At 41.2% G+C, this 26,342-nt stretch overlaps 1 protein-coding gene across 12 annotated transcripts in view; it reads left to right on the forward strand.

Moving 5' to 3' along the window:
• nrxn3b (neurexin 3b) overlaps positions 1–26,342 on the forward strand; it is a 272,252-nt gene that overhangs the window by 103,413 nt on the left and 142,497 nt on the right. For 7 of the 12 annotated variants that reach the window (XR_003463220.1, XM_027284467.1, XM_027284474.1 and 4 more), the window contains 9 exons: positions 4,140–4,343; positions 5,984–6,010; positions 7,520–7,639; positions 8,037–8,149; positions 8,453–8,721; positions 9,186–9,376; positions 10,190–10,363; positions 11,281–11,307; positions 13,350–13,469. Coding sequence is in view for 9 of the 12 variants with exons in the window: in XM_027284467.1 (XP_027140268.1) it covers positions 4,140–4,343; positions 5,984–6,010; positions 7,520–7,639; positions 8,037–8,149; positions 8,453–8,721; positions 9,186–9,376; positions 10,190–10,363; positions 11,281–11,307; positions 13,350–13,469 (1,245 nt within the window). In the remaining 3 variants the exon portion in view is untranslated. The remainder of the gene's footprint in view (positions 1–4,139; positions 4,344–5,983; positions 6,011–7,519; positions 7,640–8,036; positions 8,150–8,452; positions 8,722–9,185; positions 9,377–10,189; positions 10,364–11,280; positions 11,308–13,349; positions 13,470–26,342) is intronic. The other 5 variants (XR_003463221.1, XR_003463222.1, XM_027284471.1 and 2 more) reach the window with 1 other exon arrangement.

Consider the following 26,342-nt stretch of genomic DNA (forward strand, 5'->3'; position numbering starts at 1 on the left):
TGAAAACCAAAAAAAAACTAAATGATGCTAAAAACATTGATGGGAAGCGCACGCAGAGTCAGGCTTCTTTTTCATGAGTGTCCAAGATTGGTTTAGGTTCAGTATGGCCAAGGCAAGTTGTTCATTACAAACCAAAGGAGGGTGTCACTTTGAATTTCTTTGTAAGAAGTTGTGCTCAGTACTGCAGAGTTTTAGGCAGCCTCAGGGGAACAAAGTTAACTACAGCTGAGTAAAATATGCAGTATTTTGTGTGTTGAATAAGTAAAAAGAAATGACCACATTTAATGGCTATGGACAAGCAGGGTAATCTTATTTATGCTTCTCTTCTTTGGGTCTTAAAGGCATAGTTTGTGTATTTTGAAGTGGGGTTGTATGAGATACTAATCTGAAGTCAGGAACTGGCAGTAGATGGTGATCAGCGTGCGCCCAGTCTGGAAAATCAGACAAGGATCCTGGCACAGAAACTGAGCTTTGCACTGCTGTGGACAGGGTCAGCAGAAAAATGCATTTTAACCGCATAAAAACAAAATCAATATCCATTTAAAGGTGTGGTCAGTCATACTGGAGAAAGATAGTTGATTGATGAGTCTTATTCCCAGGATGTTTTGGGTTTTGCAAATGGGAATCAAACAAAGATGCTCGGAATGAGCCACACAGAACAACAGGTTGCACTCCTGCTCCTGCAGTACCGACGCTTTGGATTGGTGGCTCAAAGACTCCAGGCACGAACGCCACCTATTGTTGCGTGTTGTTTCACATTTACCTCTGTATGACTGACCCCATCTTTAAGTGCACACTACGTTAGGCATATTTCCTTCACCTTACCTTGCTGTCAGATTGCCTTTCTCTTTGACAGTAACCATAGAACGCTGTATTTCCTTGCAAAAGCTCAAATGCGCGACACATTGTATTACGCCATTTTCTGTATCAGAGATACAGCAACACAGACAGAAAAGCACAGCAGTTTGATTTCAACTTTCTGACCAAAATAGCTGATTTTTTGACCTAATACTGTTCATGGAGAAGTTGTAAGTACAGTTAGTGCCAAAGAAAGGGCCTGTGTGACAGCAAGATAAAGCGAAATATTAAATATTCTCAATATATCGTACACTTAAATGGGTATTGATTGTTTTGAGGTGGGACTTTTTTATGTGGCTAAAATACATTTTTCTGCTGATCCTGTTCGCAGCAGTGCATAGCTTTGCTTCCAGTCTGTCTGTTTCTCCAAACTGGGGGCACGCTGGCTGCTGTCTACTGTAGGTAACACACTGACTTTAAATACCTCATCCAGCTCTACTTCAAAATACCAGAACAATTCCTTTTATGTTTTGTTTTTTTTATGATTTATGGAGAAAATCACTGGAACAGTAAAGAGCAGCATGGGTCAGATTACTCACTTCTGCCCTGACAATCCCTCCTGTTCATTTATGTTGGTAGTTTGAATTTGAAGAGATTTATCTTGAACCTTCCCTCAGTGGTTCTAAATGAAGGACATCCTCAAAATAAACTCAGCCTTTTTTTCTGTTTTGGTTTTCTGCCACCCAAAGCAGAGAGAAAAAGTACAGCAGTGGGAAGAAAACACACTGAACCAGTCCTCCTTCAATACTAACAATAAAACATTTGACTACAACACAGCCAAAGCCAGCTGAGATTGATCGATCACATTCACACATGATGGAGACCACTTTGCCCCAAGATGCCCGTTGTACACCAAAACAGGCCTCTACAATTGGCTGCTATTATGTTGTTGTATTCTTAAAAAGCCATAGTATAGTAAAGCATAGTGTTGACTGTCAAACATATTGGCAAACTGGTTAGGAAGGTTTCTGTGCAGCCTCTTTAGACAGGTCGAGACTATTCTTTCAACCGTGAATAGCTAAAACTGTTGAAAGGGAGAAATTGATCGCACAGCAGACTTGCATATTGTGTTCACATGATTTTGGACAGTTCGGTGTGAATGTGTTAAAACAGTTGGAGAGAGATAAAAAGAAGAGTGAAAATAAATAGAGAGAGAAATATAACTATTAGATGGATCATCATGAAATTGTGATCCCAGGAACTTCCTCCTAGCTTTACCATGGAGTTGACATTCAGGATGTTGAGGGTATTTTTGAGTCCATGGTCCAGCCCGTCAAGTTGTGGTCAATTGATTCACTGATAATTGTTCCATGTTACCATGCATAATGCTGTGAAGAACAGAGAGATGCACCGCTTGACTTTGTTGTGTTTGTATTGTGTAATTTTGGAAGAATTGTCACAATGAATAAAAAATATTTTCAGTTAATAATAGCTAATTATTCAGCTCGTCCTTTTAACGAATGCTTAGCTCATAGCATTTAGCTCAAAGCCTACGTACAGCTTCGTAGAGCTGCTAGTGTGGGTGTAGACTCTCGTTCTTGTTTAACCTGTTGGCTCCCATTGGTTTGGTGTTATTATACACAGTTCTGCTATAATATTAGTGACAAATAACTAAACACTATAGACCTTAGAATTTAAAAGCTGAAAGTCAGTAAACATTTTTGTTTGTTACAAGATGTAGGAAGTTACATGTCCACTTTTTAGAATCCATCCCGATAGCCACAATTGTCTGAGCCAATTTTCAGACAAAGTTTTACTTTGGGCACTGTGCCAAGTCCATTCAAACTCAAGAGTGGTCATCACAGTTTGTTTTATAGGATACTTTTGACATCCTTCCCCGTCTCTTTATGTTTTCTGAGCTGCAGAATGACTCAACGTAGGTTTTTTTTGTTTCGTTTTTTCTTCTCGAGTGAGCCTGGGATCTGACCGGGCTCACAAATCAATACATGACTCTGTCAGTTAGGAGGTCCGTCTGTGGACCGTCTAGTGTTGTATGACAGCTCTTTTTTATGTGTGTGTGTGTGTGTGTGTGTGTGAGAGAGAGAGAGAGAGCGAAGGAAGAGAGAGGGAAAGAACATGTGCAATTTTGAAATTGAGAACAATGGGGAGCCAAGGTTTCATTATCCTCCAGGCTACTGTACCCACACAGTCGACAGCTTGTGCATGGAATGGATTTTACAATAGCACTAAAAGCTACACAGACGAATGTGAGATTTTTACAACCGTGCACTGCTTGGTGACTGCTTATATATGAACTTTGCAACATATCACATGATCCTGACATTCAGGTGAAGTCAAATCCGATATTACTTGTAATAACTGGTCACATAGGTAAGCATTTTCCTACACAAATCAACTTTAAAATGACACATCATGGCGTCCGGCACACGGGACGCGACATGCGACATCGCATCGCTTACAGGTACTCTCTCCTCAGCGTCTCTCTAGACACAGCCAAATGGTGGTGGTGCATTTCTGAGGCCACAGGGCTATTTTTTCTTTTAAAAAGCTGAGGTGTCAAAACAGGTATGTCATGGTCGGATACCCTTTTTAATCTGTCTCTCTCTGCCCCAAGAGGCTTCCAGTCTGCTGACAGGTTTTCTTTCCACACTCGCTCCGACTTTCTCTTCCTTTTTCAAACTCATGAGAAGGGGGCAGAACAGTCCAGCACATCAGCCTTCGAACCTCCAGGATCTGTTTGAACTCGTTGTACATGTTCTGCTTCTTTTGTACCATTTCCAAAGGAAAGATTCCATGATTAGACATTGACATCTATAGAAGGGAGTTGCTGGGGAGAGGAGGAGGTGGTATGATGATTTAATTTTCAGCAAGCTGAACAGCGTGTGTGCACCTCTGCCTGAGCTCCGAGACACTCGCCTGTCACTCAGTGGATGATGAATACAGCTGCCTCTGGACATGTGGGACTACTATGTGTGTTTCCAATTGATAAAATATAAGGGACATGCATGCATGTATCTTCCAACTTTAAATTGGGTTCACTTTTCTTCACCCGGCATATTTGTGTGTGTGTGTGTGTATTTGCTTTCACAGCACACACTCTCTTTTATCTTATCGGAAGCTTTGGTAGCATAAACAAAGCTGTCAGGAGGAGGTGAAGCGAATGCAATATATTGCCACACTTTGTCCTGTTATGATGGTATCTCTGTTCTCACACACATACATGGACACGGCCTCTCTTTGCCCACATTACTTTTACTGGTACTTGAATAATAATTGTAAAGGGCTCAAAAGAACATTTCCATCTTTTCTTTTCCCTGCAGAGGCATCGATCCTGTCGTACGATGGCAGCATGTACATGAAAGTCGTGATCCCAACTGTCATGCACACAGAGGCCGAGGACGTCTCCCTCCGCTTCATGTCCCAGCGAGCATTCGGCCTGCTCATGGCTGCCACATCCCGAGAGTCTGCAGATACTCTAAGGCTCGAGCTGGACAGCGGGAGAGTCAAACTGACGGTCAACCTAGGTATCGTATAAACCGTCCATGTCGGCTCCTCTAGAGTACAAGAGGAGTCCTTATTGTTTTGGTGTTTTCTTTCTCTCTTTTTTTTTTCTTTATCTATGTATTTATTTTCTTTCTGGTCCAGACTTGATATCAGACCTAACACATACTAAACCAGTTTTTGTAGTTTGTCTTCGTAGTTGCATGAATTGTTTTTGACTTGCCTGGACTGTAAGTTTTTCTGCCATGATGCTTAGACGTCTTCGTAGATTTTTATATCCATCAATCTAACACTTAACAAAGTTATCCATGCTCTGCAGCACATCTTTTGAACAGATCATAGATCATTTTTCATTATTGTGTACAAATAGATTTTTTAAATAGCTTTAATAGATGGCACAGTCCACATACATGTCATCAATTCAGATAACAACATTTTTAGATTAGATTCTGCCATCTATTCAGAACTGCAGGTAAGCATTTGTACATTTAGTGCTGCGCTGATAGTATGCATTCTTATCATGTGGGTCTGTTACTATGGTCTTTTTTTTCTTTATTTTTTTCCTCATGATAGCAGGTTTATGTTTCTCTCTGTCCATTAGTAACCCTTGGTCTAGCTGGCATCTACCATGCCTTGTTCAAAGATGGCACTCACCCCTTCAAAGGCCCCCGAGCCTGCGGCCCGTTTGGCAAACAGCCCGATGCCACAGCACCCAGCGCGCCTGCAGATGGTGGCACGAGTGCTACATTTAAGTAGAGTGCAGGGCTTTATACCAGTGAGCCTGGAATAGATACTCTTAACATAAAGCACATGTGCACATACAAAATATCTGAATCTAACTCGTTTATTACAGAATGCAATGTTACTCTTACCACAGCTTCTAAAAACATGGAACATCTGTAGTCCATATTTTATATTTTTAATGTGCCATGTGGTTGCTCTCCAAGCATTCATCTAAATACATTTTTAATATAACACAGACAGAATTATTATCAGTAACATCCGACCTCCGAGAGGGGGTCTTCAGGTCTCTGTACAATGCTGGTGCTGCGTGGCTCGAGGCTGTTTGTTCCCACTTTTCTGTTGCGGTTGACGGCACATGACCAGTCTGGTCACATGGATTTCAACCTGCACCTGCCAAACACAGGTTCAATTGCTCTCCATTAGATGGAGATTTTAGCAAGAGGCGCATAAGTCCTCAGTTTTAATCGAAGATTCTATTAAAATTGACTGAATTTACAGTAAAATATTTTGACTGTAGTTGCTGGGTTGCAAAATCGATGTGGCCATTGAATTGCAAGCGACCATTATGAAATTTAACAACTCGACACGTAGCCATGGATGCTTTTAATATTCCTGTGATGACTTGAAAGTTTCAAATGAAACCAAACATAGATTAATCAGTGCAGTAATATTGACCTCTACTGGTACAATATTATTGGCTACAGCATTAAAAGTAATATAAAAAAATTGGATTGGGATTAAAATGGATTTCCATTATCAGTGTGGCAATATTGACCATCAGTAGCCAACAAGGCTAAAATGGCCGCCGGGGTCATGTGACCGTCCCCGGAAGGTGGCTTTTCTTGCTCTTGGATGTCTGCAGCTGTAACCTTGAAGGATGCGATTTCATCTGTCACTTATTCTCCCCCTCCCCATCTAGACTGTGTCAGGATAAACTGTAACACCAGTAAGTCAACATTCTTCTTCTGCAGTCTTCTTCCTTCAGTCAATGTTTGATTATAGCCTGTGTGCTAGATGTAAGGGCAGAGATGTGTGAATGCAGGGAACTGATAAGAGGATTTCTCAGATAAGAAGGAAATAAGTAATAGCCAGAGATCAAAGTTATGCAAATTTGCTTTAATGTACTATATATATTTTAAATGGCCCATTTTTCAAATTAAGTCAGGCAACTAGTTGTTAATCTTTCCCTGTATGCCTATAGCTACTCTCTGCACATTTATACTTTCACATTCTATGGGCTGTATTGTTTTCCCAATATATTGCTATGTGTCTCTTGTTTTCTTGCACTCTTTATTTTAACACATACTACAGTATATTGGCCTATAATGTGATATATAGATGGCGTTAGCAGACGCACTCTTACTCATGAAAGAGACTCTTATTTCTCATTATTTTCAAAAGTGCTTACAGCCTTGTAGCGAGAGAGAGATTCAGAGAGAGAGAACAAAGACTTAAAAGGGGGTTCAGGTATGTGTGTGAGGGAGTGTGTGTGCCTATTTACAGAGGAAACAAACTGTAGATCCCAGATTTTCTATCTATCTTGATCGTGCTGCAAATTCTGAAGGAGATAGTGTTATTAATTTAGGATTTAATTGATTTGCTCTTTAATTAATAACATAAATATGATGTTCTGCCGATCACGACACCTGGAGGAGTTTGTTACATTTGAGCCCTAGTTAGATGAATCACACATTCAAAGAGCCAAAGGCTTGAAAATGTTGGATTGTTTCTCAGAGGAAAGCAAACATTGAGAATTTATATTACCGTCCTCATACATATGCAGCACACCAGCATCTGTCTACAGGGCTGGTCAACAATGGACACCAGAAGCTGAGTCACCAAATTAAAATTCTGCGCCACAAATCCTTTAACTCACTTAAACATGCTGCTTATTTGGATTTCAAATCTGTTTGATATTATTCAGCATTCTGAAGGAGCAGCTCTGGACTGTAGATAAACTTGGTGGGGCTGTGTTGCCCCCTAGTGTTAATTTCTAAGAATTTCTTACACAATCTACAGGCCTATTGACCATCTACCTTTCTATAATTCCACCGAAATCACATAGAAACAGATGATTGAATGTATAACTTAAGGATCAGTCATAACAGGGAGAGAAAGACAGTTCCATCTTTTCACTCTTTGGATGAGTAACAGCAAATGTTTCAGTTTTCAGTGATTTCTTGTATTGTTTTCCTCTGTCGTCATATCACAACCAAATTTTTTGTTTCTAAAGGTAGACTCCTATCTCAAAAAGTCAAAGATCTTATTTTAATCTAACAAAATGTGTTTAATGACCTATATAAATAAATAAATAAATAAATATATAAAATAAAATAAAAATCTTTGTTTATTCAAAACTGAAAAGACTTAGTTCTGTTGTATTTGTTGTAAAAACAAAGATTTGCTTTGTGCTTGTACATCCCCTTTCCCTTGACTAACTAACACTCCTCTTCAGGCAAGGGCCCTGAGGTTCTTTATGCCGGACAAAAGCTCAACGACAACGAGTGGCACTCAGTACGAGTGGTCCGCCGCGGTAAAAACTTCAAACTCACCGTGGATGACGACATGGCTGAAGGTATTTGTCTCGTGAACCGCTGGCTTGCTGTTTTACCACATTTATGATGTGCATGATTGTATCATTTTTCCTCTTTTTTTTGAGGGGTGGGGGATTATATTCTGTTTGACTGACACCATTTTAGGATTCAGCCATAATGGAGATACTGTATTAGAATTTCCTGTTGTTATTGTTTCTAAATGAAACATTCCTGTACATTGACAAAACAGACTGTCTTGTGTATTATAAATCATAATTAGTTTTTTGAAAAATTTCTTTATGTTGTTTACTCCATCAGCATGACACAAAGTAAAAGTGGGCTGTTGCTGTGTTAAGGTCATGAGTGCAGTATCCTTCCTCCTCTTCCACCTCTTCATCCCTCGGCTTCTTCTCCTTTCTCTACCCTCCCCTAACTCAGGTCAGATGGCGGGTGACCACACCCGTCTGGAGTTCAACAACGTGGAGACGGGCATCTTGACAGAGAGACGCTTTGTCTCATCTGCTCCCTCCTCCTTCATCGGGCATCTTCAGGTATAAAGTGAATTGATGTTCATGTTCATGTCAGTCATAAACTTTTGACATTATTTATCATCTTAAGTCAAAGAACAGGTCAGAATGTTTTACCATGGATGTGCAAATTATTACGAACATAATGCTCCCTTCCTTAGAATGTGTTTATAAAGATTATTCCTTTTGACTGGGTACCATAAACTACTCAAAATGTAATGTTCTAGGCAATTTTCCAGTTTATGTTACCATGGCAACTGGGGTTCAATTAAGTTTGCTCCACAATTTACTTATAACAACATTCTCTCTCAACAACTCTCCCCACAGAGCCTAAAGTTCAACGGTATGCAGTACATCGACATGTGTAAGAATGGCGACATTGACTTCTGCGAGCTCAACGCCCGCTTTGGCATGCGCTTCATCATTGCCGACCCCGTGACCTTCAAGACCAAGGGCAGCTACCTGGGCTTGGCCACTCTGCAGGCCTACACCACAATGCACCTCTTCTTCCAGTTCAAAACCACCTCGTCCGACGGTTTCATCATCTTCAACAGCGGAGACGGGAACGATTTCATTGCCGTAGAGCTGGTCAAAGGGTGAGTGGGGTGACGATTGGGCTAATGCGTTGTTGGCTGTAATCAGAGGGCGGAATCTTCCGCTGATACATGAGACATGGTTCCAGAAATATTGTACCGTCCACCTTGAACCTGCATCTCATCAGTCCGCTCTGTCTGCCTTTGCTGCCTCCTTTTATCAGCAGGTGTTTATGTGGGTCTAGTCGGCATTAAGAAATAAGCAGGGCTGACCACACCATCAATCACAAGTCTCTGTTGCACGTTTTGTAAGCCTGTAAAAGCATAAACATCGTTGTGTTGCAGCGAAAATTGTTTTCTTTATCAGTTTAACTCCCCTCAGTGTCAGAGCGACGTGAGCGGATTGTGGGAGTTTTTCCCATTAAGGTTAATCAGTGTGGGAAAATAAAAAGAGACATCCTGCAACCACACACAGACACATTTAGACCAAGAAATACTGATGTGTTCATCTGCTTCCTTTCTGCCAGGTTTATCCACTACGTGTTTGACCTGGGGAACGGGCCGAGTCTGTTGAAGGGAAACAGCGACAACCCACTGAACGATAACCAGTGGCATAATGTGGTCATCACACGAGACGCTTCCAACACACATACGCTCAAGGTGGACACAAAGTCAGTCACCCAGAATGTCAACGGGGCCAAGAACCTTGACCTCAAAGGTACCACATCTTTGCTTTTGGAAAAATTCAAATTATTTTCATGATGAAGGTCAGCCTCGAGTCATAAATCTGAATGATCTCACGTCAAAAAAGACTTGCAGCTGGGCTTTGACTCCATGACCTCTCTGAACACAAAGATTAAAAAATGATCTCACAAAAAGTCTTGCAGCTTACATACTGTATATTGGAGCTCTAGTGCAGCTTTAAATCAATCAGACAGCAGCCAATCTTGCACGAGCAGGAGGAAAACATGTTGGCAGGGCAGACCAGCAGACAGACAACAGGTCACACCTCAAATTATCACAGTCAGATGTAAAGACTAGATGGAAACATGCAAAATATTCAGATGAGATTAAGAAAACATCAAACACGTTAGCTCTGCTTTGCAGGTGCAAGACTATTTCATGGCCAGAAATGGTGGTAGACAGTATCATGTGTATTTTCAGTCTTTGTGCTAAGCTAAGTTTCATATTTAGTGAATATTCTCTCAAAATGTTGAACTATTATTTTAAAATCCATGTATTATTTCTGCAGTATTAAATATTTATCTTGCATTACATTTGGTAAAAGGAAGGTGACTTGTTCAGGACTAGAAACACAAAGTTTACCATTTGAACATGACTCAGTCAGTAAATGTGTCAATAATATTAAATATGACATGCCATCCAAAGAAAGGTTTGGTATTTGCATCACAAAAAAGAGATTAGAACTGAACTAAGGTATGTTTTGTAGTCATATCCCATTATACATATAATATTTAGTATATTTAATACAATTAAACTCATGGACATAACCCCCTATCTCTGCCTTCAGGTGACCTCTTTATCGGAGGTCTGGGACCTAACATGTACCAGAACCTCCCAAAGCTGGTGGTGTCTCGGGAGGGCTTCCAGGGCTGCTTAGCCTCAGTTGACCTCAACGGCCGCCTGCCAGACCTCATCAACGACGCCCTTTTCCGCAGCGGGCAGATTGAGCGTGGCTGTGAAGGTACAGATGGCCTGTAGCATAAAAGAATCATGACCTGCCGTGTGAGATTTATTAGTCTAATTAGAAAGCTTTCGGTAGCCCCTTACAGCCACTCGCTGGCGTTGTTAATCCTACTTATTTTTTTTTCCCTTTGCCTGGCATTTGTCACATCATAGGAAAATAATTTGTCTTTTAGTTTCTCTAATAATGGCTTGTTAACCTTTTATGTTGCATCAATATATTTTAAGATAAATGGAAGTGCTAAATAACAAAATGAGGAAACATCTTGTTTACCCAAGTTATGAAAGCAAAGGAAGCTAAAACAAGTCAGAATGTTTAGGTGTCCTTTTTTAATTGTAGATTTCAGTTTCTACGTGTACTCAAGCACTCATCTGCCTGCTTCTTTTCCTTCTCCAGCCCCTGAAACTTTCTATCTTAACTAGTTTTAACAAATGTGCTGCTGATGATATGGTATTTGTACAGTCTAAATGACATTGTCAGATCATCATCAGATTTGACTTGAAGCTTTTATTTCTGTCATGTCAGAACTGTTTTGACCTCTTTAGTGCTTAATACATTTTTTATTATCATGTTTTCAAATCGATATGATGTGTATGGTGCAGGGCTCTGCATGTGACCTCTAGAGGGCAGCAGAAGATAAATTAAAAGTATTGCAAAGTCACTTTTTATGAGCAGAACATTAGGCCAAAACATACTTAGAAAACTTGTTTTTTTCAACAAAAAAAAATATATATATATACCACAGCAGCTCAACCCTCACTAACAAATCAACAACGTTCTCCCATGTTGCACTCTGCCAAAGTGACAAACTTTTACAAGTTTTACAAACACTAACAGTGCTGATCCTTCACTAACCTTTCCCCTTGTTTTCCGCTCTGCTCTGTTCTGTTTGTTATTTTCTTTCTGCGCTAACAAAGTTGGTTTCACCAAAGCCGACCTGCAAGGTAGAGGGTTAAACTCAGCCTCTCGGAGGCCTGCTCGCCTGAAAGCCTGCTGTGTGCAATGCATCGTGGGTGTCACCATGGCAATAATATCCCACAGAGGTGCCGCAGAGTTGACTTGCTCTCTGAAAAGAAAAAATGTATACGCAGAGTAAAAAAGGAAGAGAGAGACTAACGGGAGACAAAACAACCTATTAAGCAACCCCCAACAAAATCTTATTATTACTGCAGCACTGCTGCAGTGTGAATGTAGCTATACCTATTATATTGTCAGATTCTAATACATTTAACTATATGTAATCGTTATATAAATGCTCTCATCATCTGCATCATTTTTATTTCAGCTAACCAGCAGGCTAAGTATAAGCCCATATCTGAGAAAGTTGGAATCAACGTAAGTAGATGGTATAATTAAAGAGAGTAAACATACAGTATCGATATATGGCAGTCTAAAAGCAGAGGCAGACCGTTTGTTAGAGCTCTGTGTTGGAAATGCCAACATATTACAGGCTGGCATAGACAGCAGAGAGAGACTCACTGCTCATCAAAATGTCCTCAAAATGTATCCGGTCTCGTTCTCTGTCTCTCTCATTTCTTTAAAAAAAAAAAAAAGCCTATCATGTTTGCTACTTTACCCAGATGAGGGTGTTTTTCAGAGAGCGAGCGACCTCCTGCTGCAACACTCAATCACACATTGCTCACTATGACAAACGAGCACCAAAGTGTGCATGCAACATGACACTCACCCTGATACAATATAGAAATACATGTGTGCACACAGGATGCCTGGTTGACTCCCATCACCTTACATTACACAGTAAATGCACTTTCAGCTGGCAAACTTGCTCTGTCTTCCACTTCAAATGTCTTTCTTCTCTTTACTTTGTCTTGCAAGACAGTTGCTCTTAAACACTGTTTACTTGCATTTGTCTGCCATTTATTTGGACTGTTCATTTAATTTGACTTTATTTATTTTTGTTTATATCCTTTGTGGTTATCAGAAGGGTCTCTGTCGAGCCCCCATGTCTGTGTAGACTCCGAAGGGGAATTCTTTATCTTGTTATCTATGCCGTGCGCTTGTCTTTTTCTGCATTCCCTCTCAGTATAAGTATTCAAAGGTAAGAGCTATGTGTGGTGAAGAGGAATGGCAAACACACATCCAGTTTGACTTTGAATACCCTCCTCGACTCCTGTCTGAATGAAGTGCATACACAAGGATATGTGCTACATGTTCTCAAGTGCTCTTTACATTTCTTTTCACTTCTGCTCTTCATGAATTTTGTCAGTCTAGTGTGTCCAGTGTTCACCACCTATTCTCACAGTGAAATGTTTGGAAAGGAAACTGTCAGGTCCACTTTATTTTTCTAATGGGTATTGTTTAATGGAGTTTTTATCATTTGTTAAAAGGTTGTTACTTTTTTTTTTTTTTTACGTCTCGTCTTGCTTGTTCACAGAGGGAATGCAGCGTTCTAAGTTTTACTCTGATAAAACTTCAAATTACTTGTTGGAATGATGAAAAAGAAAAATATACTGCATGCACATCCATCAGCGCACACTCTCCAAAAGAAGGAAATTAAAGGGAGTTGACAGTGTCATCACACCGGCTCGACTGGAGTTCAATTAATCTGTTATAGCATGTCTTAAACGTAGATCAGAATTAAATAAGCGTCCTGTACGGCAGCTTTTATTGTAATTAGTGAAAGTAAACACTGACGCTTCCACTGCTGGGGAGGCATACTGCTGGTCCTGTGAAAACTTGGCACGTCTTGCTTCAGATTGCCGGTCTACGCAGCATGAAACAGGATTCTTCAGACTATTTTTTTTTCAGAGTATGTTGTACTCCAGATCAGGCTTCCTGTGGTGGCACTGTTTGCTCCTTATTCTTTCTTCTAGGCCCACATGCTGTATCTCTCTTTAGACTACATTTCTTCTGCATGAGTCCGGCATTGCTAAGGCTCAGCAGTAGCTCTTATTGTTGTCTTGACTGTACTCTCCTGTGGTATCTCTCTTTCTCTTCCTTCTTCTCCCTTGCTTCCTATTCCCAGGCCCAAGTACAACCTGCCAGGAGGACTCTTGCGCCAACATGGGTGTATGTATCCAGCAGTGGGAGAACTTCACTTGTGACTGCTCTATGACGTCTTACACGGGGACTCACTGCAATGACCGTGAGTACTCAAGATTTACTTTTACTTGTTTTGCGTGCCCATTGAAAGAGCACTCTGCTGATTTTTACAAGTCGATGTATTAGTTACGGGTCGTACCAAATGAGCACCTGAAGGCATGTGAAATAGATCCTGTGGCTCTACAGGGAGACTATAGTGATATCTCCTGTGGATGACTTGTGACTCAGAGATGTTTGGGAATTTATCAGTCAGGGAGTGTCTTACAAGTCAAGTTGCAATGTGGGAAGTTTGTCTTTCATATTAAGAAGGATATATCAGTTGCTGCTGCGCCAGTTTGGTTACTTGCAAGTCCCTTTAACTGTGTTGAAGTGCGGTACTAAATTGCAGGAGTGCTGACATATTACACCTGCATCACATAACCATATCCTGTGTATAGTAGTGCATAAAACCACCTTATAACCAGCTTTTACAGCCTGCACACCTACATTGCATGCATCTGTGGAGCCAGGCCATCCTCTCCAGCTGTGTCTTAATCTTTTGTCAGATTAGCAGTGTAAAAGTGGAGTTGAAAGCTTCATGTGATCTTTAACTGAAGCAACTGAGAGAATGCTGTTGTTGAGGGTTTTTTGCTGCAATGCAGGCAATTTGTCGTAACAGGTTTGCTTGATGTCCTGTTCAGGCTCGGGAGTGAACGGCTGTGACTGATGATGTGTAAAATATCCACTTCTTCCTCAATCGCCTTTTCATAAACGCCCTTCAAATAGCTATCATAGAAGTCGAAGTGTGAGTTTGTGCGTGTATGAGAGTAGGGATCTCTTATCCCCATGACGACAGGGGACTTTCCCTCAGTAATCACGGTTGGCGGTCTTTCATTTAGCGGTTAATAGTGGGGGCATACTGCTGCTGGGCCAGACTAATGAGGTGGCGGAGGCTGTTAGGAGAGCTGCTCTCTGTGTGTGCTGGCATATCCTAATCATCCAGACCTTTCTGATTTTAGACCCAGCCGCTATGTGCGACTCCTTCTTTCTCTCTTTCTTTTTCACTTTTTCCTCGCTCTCCTCTTTTTTCTTTTGTCCCTCCGCAAAAGATCATCTGATGCAGTCGTTTTCCACGCAGGGCGAGTAATCGACACCAACTCTCACTTGGTGACGGGAGCTGTGTGTTTATGTGTTAATTAGTGATGAGATGCCCTCATTAATTCACCTCCTGGTGCTGCCTGGGATGACTTGAAGGGAGCATCCATTGATTTTCTATCACCCCATACAGTATTTCTTCTTGAAACACCAGAGCTTGCATAGTAACTTATTTTACATTTCATGACATTGCAGGTTTAAGTCTTAGTTCTCCTGTTGCTGGTTTTGTAGAGATGTTCACTAATATTGACTGGACTGTCCAAGCGTATAATAGCATCCTTAACTGAGCCCTATTTCCCTAAATGAGAATTTTGCACTTTATTTTCTTTTTTCTTTTCATACTCTTTCAAGCAGTTCATTTTAATTTCCTCCTGTTAGAAGTAAGATAATAAATAATAAAGAGAAATGAAAAGAATAAAGTGGCAAAGTCAAGCAAACACCCCGTTTGGTTTGGGAACACCGCACTGGAGTTTACATTTCAGAGAGTGCACACACAAGTCTACATGACACCTTCTGGTCAAGATAATGGGTCTAGCTTACTTCTCTAGGACAATCTTCTGATGTTGACCGACGGCAACCTGTGCCCCCCCTGAGGTTTCCTGAGCTCAGCAGCAATGCTGTCAAACACCACCAGGTGGCAGTAAATCCACAAGCAGGACCGCACACTGTCCCTCTGCGCTGGGAGAAAATGAGATGCAATCCCCCGAGCATGAAATCAGCTTTCCTGTTATTTTCCTCTACTGCTTTGCCTCTTGTACTTCTTTCTCTCTTAATCTACCCCCCACACCCCCCGCACGCTCGCACACAAACCCACAGCCCATCCAATTTCTATAGTTATGGATCATAGAGAGAATATTATGCCATCCCCTACACGACGCAGAATCAAACGTGGTAAAATGCAATCATATTACCAAATGTTATTGTTTGATTGGAGTGGCTTGATGGAAATAAAAAAGCTGTGAACACAGTCCTTGCCTTGTGCTCACATGTGTGTTCTGCTTGACTGTGCGGCTGCCTTTCATTCAGCGAGCACAGCACTGAGAGAGAGTTTTTAATTAACAATGTGGGAGTGGAGCTTCTCCCTCTGTTTCTCTCGGTCTCTCCCTCTCTGATAGCTGGCAGCAAATATCAGTAATTGTCTGCTTCTCTGACTTGGTCTCTGCCCATTGTCCAAATGAAGAAACTCGAACAAAGTAAAGTGAACATTTCTGCCAGTAAAGCCTCTCACCGTTTCATCTGTGGCGATTGTTAGCGTCGAGCCTCTATGCCCCTCTCTGTACTTCTCCATTGTAGCCAACAGGGCTCTACGTGGAGGAGAAGAAAAGAGGGGAAAAAAAAACCTCAGCAGGCAAGAACTATCTACACTCCTTCCATTTGTTCTTGTGTGCCCCTTTGTAGAAGCCTTTCGCCATACAGGCCATTTCCAGAGACACTTGGACAATCTGGAGATACATGTCATGCTCTGCGCTGCTTAAAAAAAGGGAGGGTATATGGTAGAGGGGTGTACTCTTTTTATAGCATTTTCATCCTGCTTGGTTCTGGCTCAATGCTTTTGTCATGCTCATCTCCATCTCCCTGTCGTCTCACATCCATCCCCCCTTTTTTCCTCTCCTCTCTTCTCCTCTTTTCTAAGCGTCAACTCTCTCCTGTCAGGTTGCATGAATACCGCATAGTTTCATTTAAATCCAAGGACATGGGAGCTGTGGGCCAAGCAAAGAGGAGCAGCGGACACTTCTCTCCCACACATCCAGACCAATTACTCAGTGTACGTAATAGAATTATCTCTGCAAAGGTCGCTGTATTGTTCCACAGTCAAGAACACAGTAAACAAAGAGAAAGAAAGACGTGCAGAAGGGAGAGGGAAACTGAAGACAGGCAACAGAAAACTGTTTGTCAGTTTGACGCTGACGTCAGTAATTGCTTAGATAGATTTAGTGATGAATTTCTCTTGTCGGTGCATTGATCCCAACCGACTCTCTTCTAAACCCTATGTCCTTAATTTACTTTTCAAGCCATGCTCAGAGGACTGTAACCATATCTAGCTAACTGCTTACATAAACACAACATTGCCTCTTTGACTATTTAAAAAGAAAGGATCATGGCGTTCATGGCGTAGTCATTTCTCTTGCATTTGTTGTGCAGAGGAGTGAGGGTGGGAGTCTCTGGAAATGGCCTGTTGAGGAACAAGCTGTGTTTTCTTTGGTCCACAATGTTCTACTGAGTAGAAAACCCACAATAATAACAGCATTTTCCGCTATTGACTGATGTGTCCTCATCACAGTATTAAAACCCAAAGGGGGAAAAAAAGAACTGCCACACAATGGCACCATTCACTCTGACATGACGTCAATGATGAGTGGAGGTTCTAAAATAAACAATCAAATGAGGAAAGACATAAATGTGCACGCTTCTGGTATCCATATACCTCCTCATGAATACTGAAGGAGTTTTCATTGGAGCAATTAATTATTTAACCTGCTGTCTCTGTAAGTGGGATTAAATCGCTGAAGCTGGCTGCGACTGGCCAACAGGTGTTGAGCAGGGGCTTAGTTGGCCATAAAGCATATCCCGGGAACCATGTAGCTTGGCATGGTTTCAGCTGGGCACAGATGTAGCGGTGGCAACTTTAGATCATAATACATGGACAACTTTTTCAGCCAGTGAAGGCAATCGATATCAAGATTAATCTGGTGAGGAGAGCTGTAAACTGGGAGAAATAGATTTGAAACGCTTTTCTTTCCTCTTTTCTTCCCTCAGAAAGCTTATAGAAAGTTTTATCATACGTATAGTATGTGAAAGTACCTTTTGGCTAAAGAGGGCTTATAAGTGGAGCATAGAAATATGAGAACATTTGCCTATAAATACCACAGGTAGATCAGAAATGGGCCAAAAGTGTTCCATAGAGAATGATTTGTCCTCAGGGCACAACCTATCCCAAAAGCACACTTTGAAATGATCTCACTCTCTTTGTTGTAGTAGTTGAGGCGATTATGTTAACAAGAAATTCCCATATGACTGAGGCGTCACATGATCGGGGCACTTGAACAGGCGCTTAAAGCTTTGACAGCTGCCTGCAGTATCGTCACAAAGAAACATGTTTTGGCTGATGGAGGTTCGCCGCTCTGAGGAAACTGTGCCTATTGTTGTTGTCGTGTAGCTATGGCTTGAGGAAAGGTGTAATTGCCCAACATCAACCCAGTAGAATTGCCTGAAACACATACATACACAAGAGTGCACAACATAAAGTTGTCCCTCCAAGGTTTATATTCTCTCTTCCTCTCTCCGTCACTTTATCACTCCTCTTCCTTGTCTTATGATATCTGTATTAGAACCAGAGCTGCATGTCCAGCCCTTGGGGGGTCTAACGAGCTGCCCCGCTATTGGCTGATCAGGCTAATGATGCTTGCCCAGCACTGCATCATGTCACTGTGATAAGACTGGATGTCGCTTGTGTCAATCGATGTGTCACTGCCGTGCTCAGAGCCGTGGTATAATTGGATATATGCGGTGCTGTGGAGCCTAAATGCCCCAGGGCCAGAAGAAAGAGAATGTAAAATGGGTAAAAAAGATGGAGGAGGAGAGTGGGAGATGTTAGTCCTCATGAGTGTCAATAAATGGGTGTGTAGAATAAATGTGCAGCTTTACATATTTTTGGATCATTTATTTTTATTTTCATATGTTAATATATTGCCGGATTTCTGAGCCATTAGTCTTATTGCAGCATCATTTCTTGGCCGTTAACTTGAAGCTGCACTATTCAATATTTTTATATAAACAATGAATCAAATGACCAAGTGTAATGTGAAAGGTGTCACTTGTAATGACAGACCTGAGTATTAGAGACACACCAGAGTATTATCACCTGACTGTGCAGTTTCCCTCAGCTCTACTGAGCCTATTAACTGTTCCGACTCATTGATTTGGTTTTCTGCCCTGCCACTCTGTCCTCATTAAAGATGCCCTGTGGAATTTACTTGTAAACAAACAAAAAGTTAGTGTTAGTCACCAATACTCATTGTCTGTATCGTTGAGGTCTAACAAACACATTGAGTGCAAAAAATCAGTTTAAAATTCCTTTTTTTATTGTTTTTTTTTTTGCATTGTTTACATCACTTTTTACTTTCTATCTCTTTACCGCCTTTGTTGCATTACCAGTACACCTGTCACGCAGCAGATTTCCATGAAACCAATTGCAAAATGCTAATCACGCAACATGCATGCATGCAAAATACAAACAAAAATGGGATCCACTCTTAAAGATGTGGCTTAATGGCACTATTAGAGGTCAAAACATTGGTTACTTAACTGTAGCAGACAGCTATTTTAAACCAAAAAAAACCCCACTCTGATAACCCCACTGTAGAGTGTAAGCTGCCTGCCCTAAAGTTAGTCGTTTACAAAGTTAGTGTTTAGATTTTTCGTAGAAGTTACACTGACCCTTGTTAGGCTGGCAGACACAGGAAATAGTTTGCTAAAATCCCACATACCAACTTTTTAATAATAATCATAATAATATGTCAGTGTTGTATTTCCAGCCTATTTTGCTCCAAGTTGGCAAAAAAAAATCACATAAAGCAGCTTTAAGATAATAGAACATATATACTTTCTTTGTGAGAATCAAATGATTAGTATCAATATCTCTGGCATGTGCGTACAGAGATAGAGTCTGGATCGGATGCTTTTAGCCTAGCTCAGCATAAACCCTGTTGGCAGAGAAAAGCGTTTCAGCCACCAACTCCCCATAAAACCACAAATTGTCATTTTATATTAGATTTTTTTCAAGAGGTAAACAAGCAGATGCAGTGTGTGTAAATTAGGGACCTAACTCCAGCTTAAAAACCCTAACCCTAACACACGGACACTTCAGAATGATATTGATCGTCATCTCCCTCTTGGAAAGAAAGCAAAAAAAAAACTCAAACCATTTCTTCTCAGACTGAAAACTTGATAGTTAACAGCCTTATATCGTAGTTGTTGGAGTTGTTGGAGTTTCTCCCAGGAGAAGACATGAAAGTTCTCCTGGGGTGATAAATAATATCATGCTTCCACCGCTGTCTGTGGGTACAGCTCCTCTCAGACTTTCCGCAAACTGCCTCAGTGAGCGAACGAGAGAGATGTTGTATGAAACGGGAGAGGGAGAGGGAGGGAATGATTGAGTTGAGCACATTACAGACAGTTACGATGAGGGGCATCCATCTGTTTTGGTGCCAGGCGGGTAACCTTGAGGCTGTCAGAGTTTTCCCAGCACCCAACCTGGCCCTCACAGGCTGAGAGCCACAGACACATCCATCAACACATGTTCCTAGACACATTTCAGGAGCGCCGGCAACACATACAAATCACCCAATCAATACCTCGAACGCCTCACCTGAACTTCAGGGTTTTCGGCAGGAACATGTCTTCAGTAAATGCACCTCACACACACACACACACACACACACACACACACACTTTTTGCTCTGGTCTTCCTTTCCTACATATCTCTTTTATCATCTTTCTTACCTGTCACTGTATTTTAGCAAAGACAAGAAAATTATATTTTCTCCTGAAGCTTCCTGTTCACTGTGTGAAAACAAATACACATTGTCCAGACAGCATGTTTAAATCCATATTTTGGCTTTTAAAAGCTCCACAAATTCAGGTAATTTGTCATTCTCACTCTGTGGACTCACAACACCAATTTAGATGTGCATGAGTGAAAAAGGAAGGTGAGTTGGTTTCATTCTGTCGGCATATTGTTCTTGCTGCTCGCCCCTTCTCTCCCTCTTTTCTCTCCTTTTTTTCTCAGCACTGTGGTTGATAGGTAGTCATCACCAGTAGGCAGCTAAACCACTCAAACCTGACTACAAAGAATACAGCTCTCCGCTGTACAGCACTTATAGGAGGGTCCTCAGAAACAAGGAGCACTATCTCTATCTGTCCCTGTTTGTGTTCATCTCAAATCAGAAGGTGATCTTACTGTGTCTGTGACTGCATTTCAAGTGCCAGGCTTCAAGAGACTTTATAATAGCCAATACTATATGTCTGATATCTAACAAACACTGTTCACACTCCTACCTTGCAAGCAGGTTTTTACATGGGTCACACTTCCCTTTTCAGGTAAAGTAATTGCCTGCATCTGGTCTCACAATTAGAAGGTAACAGTTTATGTCTTTCATTGACTCAGTTGCCATAGTGAGGTCAGTCATAGGAAGGTTGTGGGATGAAGCGGTTCATCCCCCAGAGCAAAAGAAAAGTACAAAATTACACTGTTTGATAGCTTACAGCCATTAATTTTAACCATTAAAGGGCTCTCAGCAGAAGAACCCTGTGTTGTGTCTGAAGGGCACTCGTATAGAGAACGTGCTTCTGGCCATGACATCCGACCATCAAATGAAACTGATGGTTTTCATCAGGTGAAGGCATTTTAAAGGCAATTACCTCTGACATTTTTATTTCCACCGAGACCGAACAGCCAGTCCACTCTCACTCAGTATACCGAGGCACCCTCCCGAGAGTTCAACCCGTGGGAAGACTTGGACATGCTGTCCCGCCCACCTGAAATAACAAAGAATGTGGTATCTGCTAACCCTCTAACAGCAACTTTCACATATGAAATATCCTTGAAATATGTAAATGTATTACACAGTCGGCTAAATGGTTAATTCCATGGCTGTGTTTGAACTGTAATTAAGATAACATAACACCATCTCCCCTGTGGCTGGAGAAGAACCAGTTTATCTCATTGGCTGTGTTTATTTGAAGGATAATAAGATTATACAAGATCAAACATTCTTGACCATGGAAACAGTAGTTGACAAAGCATCCTCATGCTCATCCTCATCCCAAGGTCAATTTCTTAGCTGTTCTGGAGCTTTCAGTCAAATCGGACAATATTCTGCATGCAGATTACGTTTCCCCAGTTATCAGGGAATTGTAGATGTTCAAATTTCCATTTTCAGTTGCTTGTTATCCACGCGTGTTCAAAAGGTGAGATTGAAAGTCTGTCCCTGACATTGAAAACAGTAGTTGACAAAACAGTCTCATTATAAGGTACATTTTGTTGTTGTTCTGCAGCTTTCAAGCTTTCGAAGTCAAACTCCATGCATATTGTAACAGATATTAAAATGAGTATTCTAGCCAGCACACTTGTATTTCAACAAATGGTCTACTTAAAGTGTTGTAGTTAAGCTCCATCATGTTGCCAAAAAATCTGCTTAGTAACTGTTCATAACAGACTGTTTGCCCTTGAAAATACTACAAATGTTAGAAATCTTGAATTTCACAAGTAGCCTCATGCGGAGTGGTTGTGGCTCAGGAGATAGAATAGGTTGTTCATTGATTACCAGCAGTTCGATCCTTCTCTGACAATGCAGATCCTTTTTCCATTTAAATACATTTTGAGCGATGTGTTGGACCCATGGGTGTATTAATAGAATTGGATTCCGTGCTCTAAAATGGCTCCCATTTTGTTCCAATGTAAGTTTCTCACTGAGGGAAACACACATTTGGGCTTTCAGTGCTGGTTGAGAGCTTGAGACTTCTTCTGGCTGAGAAACTCTGACACTGGCCAACTTCTTGCCTGGTTCCTACTCACCTGAATGTCATGAAAATACTTACTTACTTTTACTTTTTTTAATCTTTTCAAATTTTATTGGACCCAATGGTTGATATATTGAATTGGATGTTTTATTGCCGTTCCTTTAGAGACTAACATTGGTTGTTTCACACTAACTAAGTAACCCTAATCCTGAGAAAGTCTGAGGTCTTTGTTGGAAGGTGAACAAATTACTTTGACAGTCATTGTACAGTCATTTGTGGTACTCACTTCACTGAGAGTGTTAATCCCATCGCGGTAGCTCAAACACACACAGGCTGGGAATGACGCATGATTCTGTCTGACCAAACACTGTTTTTGTACAGTGTTTAAAGCCAAGAAAAACCACATTCGCACTGCTTAATGTTCACCTCGTTATAATTATCAACCTCTCAACTCAAGTTTCTGCCACTCTTTCTCTCTGTCCATTGCGTCTTTCTACCACTTTGCTTCACACTCTTTTTGTCATTCCGTTTTCTCAGCCTGATTGCTAGATGCCTGCAATTATTGTGTCAGCAGCTTCCTAGTTCATCACTTAGCCCCCCACAGATGGTGCTCGCAGACTTTCACGGTAGATTGTACTAACTTGCTCTCAGAGTTTTCAGCCACTGCCTACAGATTTCTTACCTGCCTCTATAGGAGCCATCAAGGAGACAACCTTGATCAGCTTGCTGCTGTCTGAAGTGCAGACAGGTGCAACATATCATAAACAAGCTAGATTGCTTGATCTCTATTGACTATGGATCACAGATGGAGACATGTCGTTGCGTTGGCAGGATGTTGCACTATGCCAAATGACAGCGTGACTCTCTAGTGTGGAAGATAACTTTTCATTATTGACCATAAATAGATCCTTTGCATAAACACTGCATACATCTTTACTTGGCCCTATATTCACGGAGAAAGTTCATTATGACCTTACTTAAAAATGCATATCTAAATGGATTGACATGACGTATTTTTGCAATTGTTAGAATTTCTTTTTCAGCTTTCAAGAACAACACTCCCTGATCGCTGCAATGAATTGTTTTTGTAACTTAATATCTGCTTCACCTATTTTAACTATGTAACTTTAGGCTGTCAACATTGATTTACCTGATTGCTTTCTGGAGTTTCCCTGTGGATTTAAGGTTTGGTTAGTAAGACTTCTGCCTCTTTACTACTCTCTGTTCTCTCTGTAAACTTTCCATTATCTCTTCTATGACGTAAATGGATATTACTTTTAAAACAAATACAATTTACTAGTTTCATATTTTAGTAATTTTAGAGCCACCAAAGTGGCTAATTTTCAATCTACTTGAGGAAACATGATATGAAAAAAAGTCAGTTCTTTAAAGGTCATCATTTATATTCATTATACAATGACCTGCATGAATATGTTAGTCTGATTTGTTCAAGGGTTGTTAATTCATTTCAGTTTTAATAGCACTCTGACACACTGTAGTGAGTCCTTATTGCTGTCTTTATTTTAAACTCCTCACCTTGTTCAGACATTGTCTGGAAAGATACTGTCATGTTCACGTGGCACCAGTCAGGAGATAGCTGTTGTTACATAGAAAGATGAATTTGTTTCCAACTGTAAAGTCAATGCTGACGGCTTGCAGCACCGCTGTGGCAGGAAGATTAGAACTGACCATGGGTTGTCATTTTATTAACCATGGACATTCTAACATTTCTCTTCCCTGGAGTTTGCTGTTCACACTTCTTTACCATCCAAACATGCAGGTCTGATCACACTGAGACCTGGCGTGGCTCTTTCGATTTAAAGCATTATCTTGGAGCTAAAGAAGCTGCATTGAAATTGAGAAAGACATAGCCTTTATTACACCACCACAGACTGTTTAGTTAAAACACTTAGCTGCTTCAAAAATTGACAGTAATAAATGTGTGATGAATAATTATTCAAGCTGATTTTCACTTTCTCAGTGACTTCTCACCAACCCTTGGCAGTTCCTCAGCCTTCCTGGCTGTGTGGAGTTTTAATTTTTAAGAACTATGATTGATCCGAAGTTTTAAATGTTGCCTAGTTTTTAAACCTTTGTGAAGAAAATGAACTAAATCAGTGGCAGGAAATTGTTTGTCTGTATCCAGACCACTGATGGTCTACCTCTGAGACACTAAAGATAACAAACTGGACCAGACAGCATGTTCAGTTGTCATATTCACAGCTGGAATAAAGCTCTGTTGTTATGTAGCCCAGTGACAGCTCTGTATAATTTACAAGCAGCATCTCACTTTGCTTCTCAAAGTTACCACACCTTTTTTTTTGCTCTCTCTCTCTCTCTCTCTCTCTCTCTGTCTCTCTCTCTCACTCTCTCTCTCTCTCTCACTCACACACCCACACCCACACACATACTGTAGGAGTAGTAGGAGTAAGTAGGACACTGATGCCATTTAGATTAGTATCCCATGTGACCAATGCTGACATGAATTTGCTGGGTGACAAGGGACCCAATTACAGCAGAGGGCTGATCGTCCACGGACCCACCGTTTCAAATTGTCTCCCAAGCGTCAAGCAGAGAACAGAAAAATGTGTAATCGTAAATGTGTGCACATGTGTACATTTTTGTGTCTGCGAGTCTGTATGCCACAATAACTGTGTCACTGTCTGTTCACATCTGTGAAGGGACAGGCCAGGATAAACACCAGGGTCAAATGCATGACTGTAACTGTAAACGTAATGCAAACCGACTGCTGTCAGTCTTGACTTGCCTGATATGAGTCATAGGCTGACACAAAAACACGCCTACACACACTCAAATACGCAGGTGGTACTGTGGTACCAGCGTGCTCTCTCAGGCTTGGTTAGTGTCTTGGCAACTTTTTTAGAAAATAAAAACCAAAAAAAGAGTTCAAGACCTCGTTCTGCCTCGAGTTTATCTTTGTCTGTAGCGCAGTTTATTTTTACCTCTACCAGAGAAAAGCTACTACCTTAAATACAATTGGAGTGTTTTAGGGAGATATTCCGCATATTTATAACATCTGGACCTCATAAACTATAAATTTTAAATGTTAATCATTGTCGCTAAAAAGCACAGCCTCAATATAATGAGCAATTTCCAAAGGTCACGATGATGCAGTGTAGAGTGAACAACTAATGAATCACATCAGACGCATTACACAGCAGAGGTCTTTTGTGTATATCATTTTATTTAACATCTCCCTTGCTGTAAGTCTTTCCTCTGCTTGACAGCAATCTTAACCAAATCAAGCTCAGTGGATTGATCTGAAAGCCTTAAAAGGGGAGACAGATAATGACTTACCACTTCCTGGGGTGACATAATCAATTGTAATCAATCCTCCTTGGCTGAAACTGTCCAGCATGCCACTTGATTTAGGCTGTCGATTGCATACTGCTTGTGCAAGCAAGCGTGTGTCGTGCATGTATTTATGCATGCATTTTTTTTTGTTTATGCGCGCTTGCTTTTGCCCGTTTTCGAGTGCATATCTCTGCAGCCCTCTGTGCATGTGTGCACGTTAGCAGCCGTGCTCTCTCTGTATTATCCCAGGCTATTTTCAAACCCTGTTCGCCTCAACATGCACTGTCTCCTCTGCCCCACTTCTTGAAATGTCTCTGCGGCAACGCAAACCCCGCTCGGCAAGTACCGTTTGTTTTCCCCTCCTCTACGTCCTCACTTTGGTGAATCAAACCTTCTTCTTGCTGAAATGTTTGCCACAATAAGAGTATCTCCTGTCGTCGGGGTAATGCTTTTGAAAGGCTCAGCGTGGCTATTAGAGGTGGGCTTAGAGAAACACACTGGGATGTCGTATGTGCCATCCTGGCATGAGACAGAAAAGGCTGACAGAGTGCCAGAAAATCTGTTCTCCTTTCCTTTTACTGTACTTTCATACGGAGCTGATTCACCTGAGCCGAGCTGTTTGTTTCCTCTGAATGAATATTTTACAAAAATGGTGCGGGTAATATACTTTTGGCTGTTTTTATTCTGCTCAGTTAGTGGTCGACAGTGATGGTGGTGGCTTCCCTCTTCATTATTCACCATGTAGTGTGTGGTGAATGTGTGTATGTCAGTGAGACTGGCCCCGGGCCTTTGCCAGCCCATTACTCCCTCGCTGTTTTGAGCATGTGTGTGCGCAAGTGGGCTGTGTGTTCAGGCCTTACTGATTGTTTCTCCGTCGTAGGGACCCTCATTACTGCCCCCACACTGTCAGAAGCATCTGCTTCACTCCCTCCCTCTTTTTCTCTTC

This window comes from Larimichthys crocea, chromosome XI (assembly GCF_000972845.2).
Source record: "Larimichthys crocea isolate SSNF chromosome XI, L_crocea_2.0, whole genome shotgun sequence".
NCBI classification, from domain to species: domain Eukaryota; kingdom Metazoa; phylum Chordata; class Actinopteri; family Sciaenidae; genus Larimichthys; species Larimichthys crocea.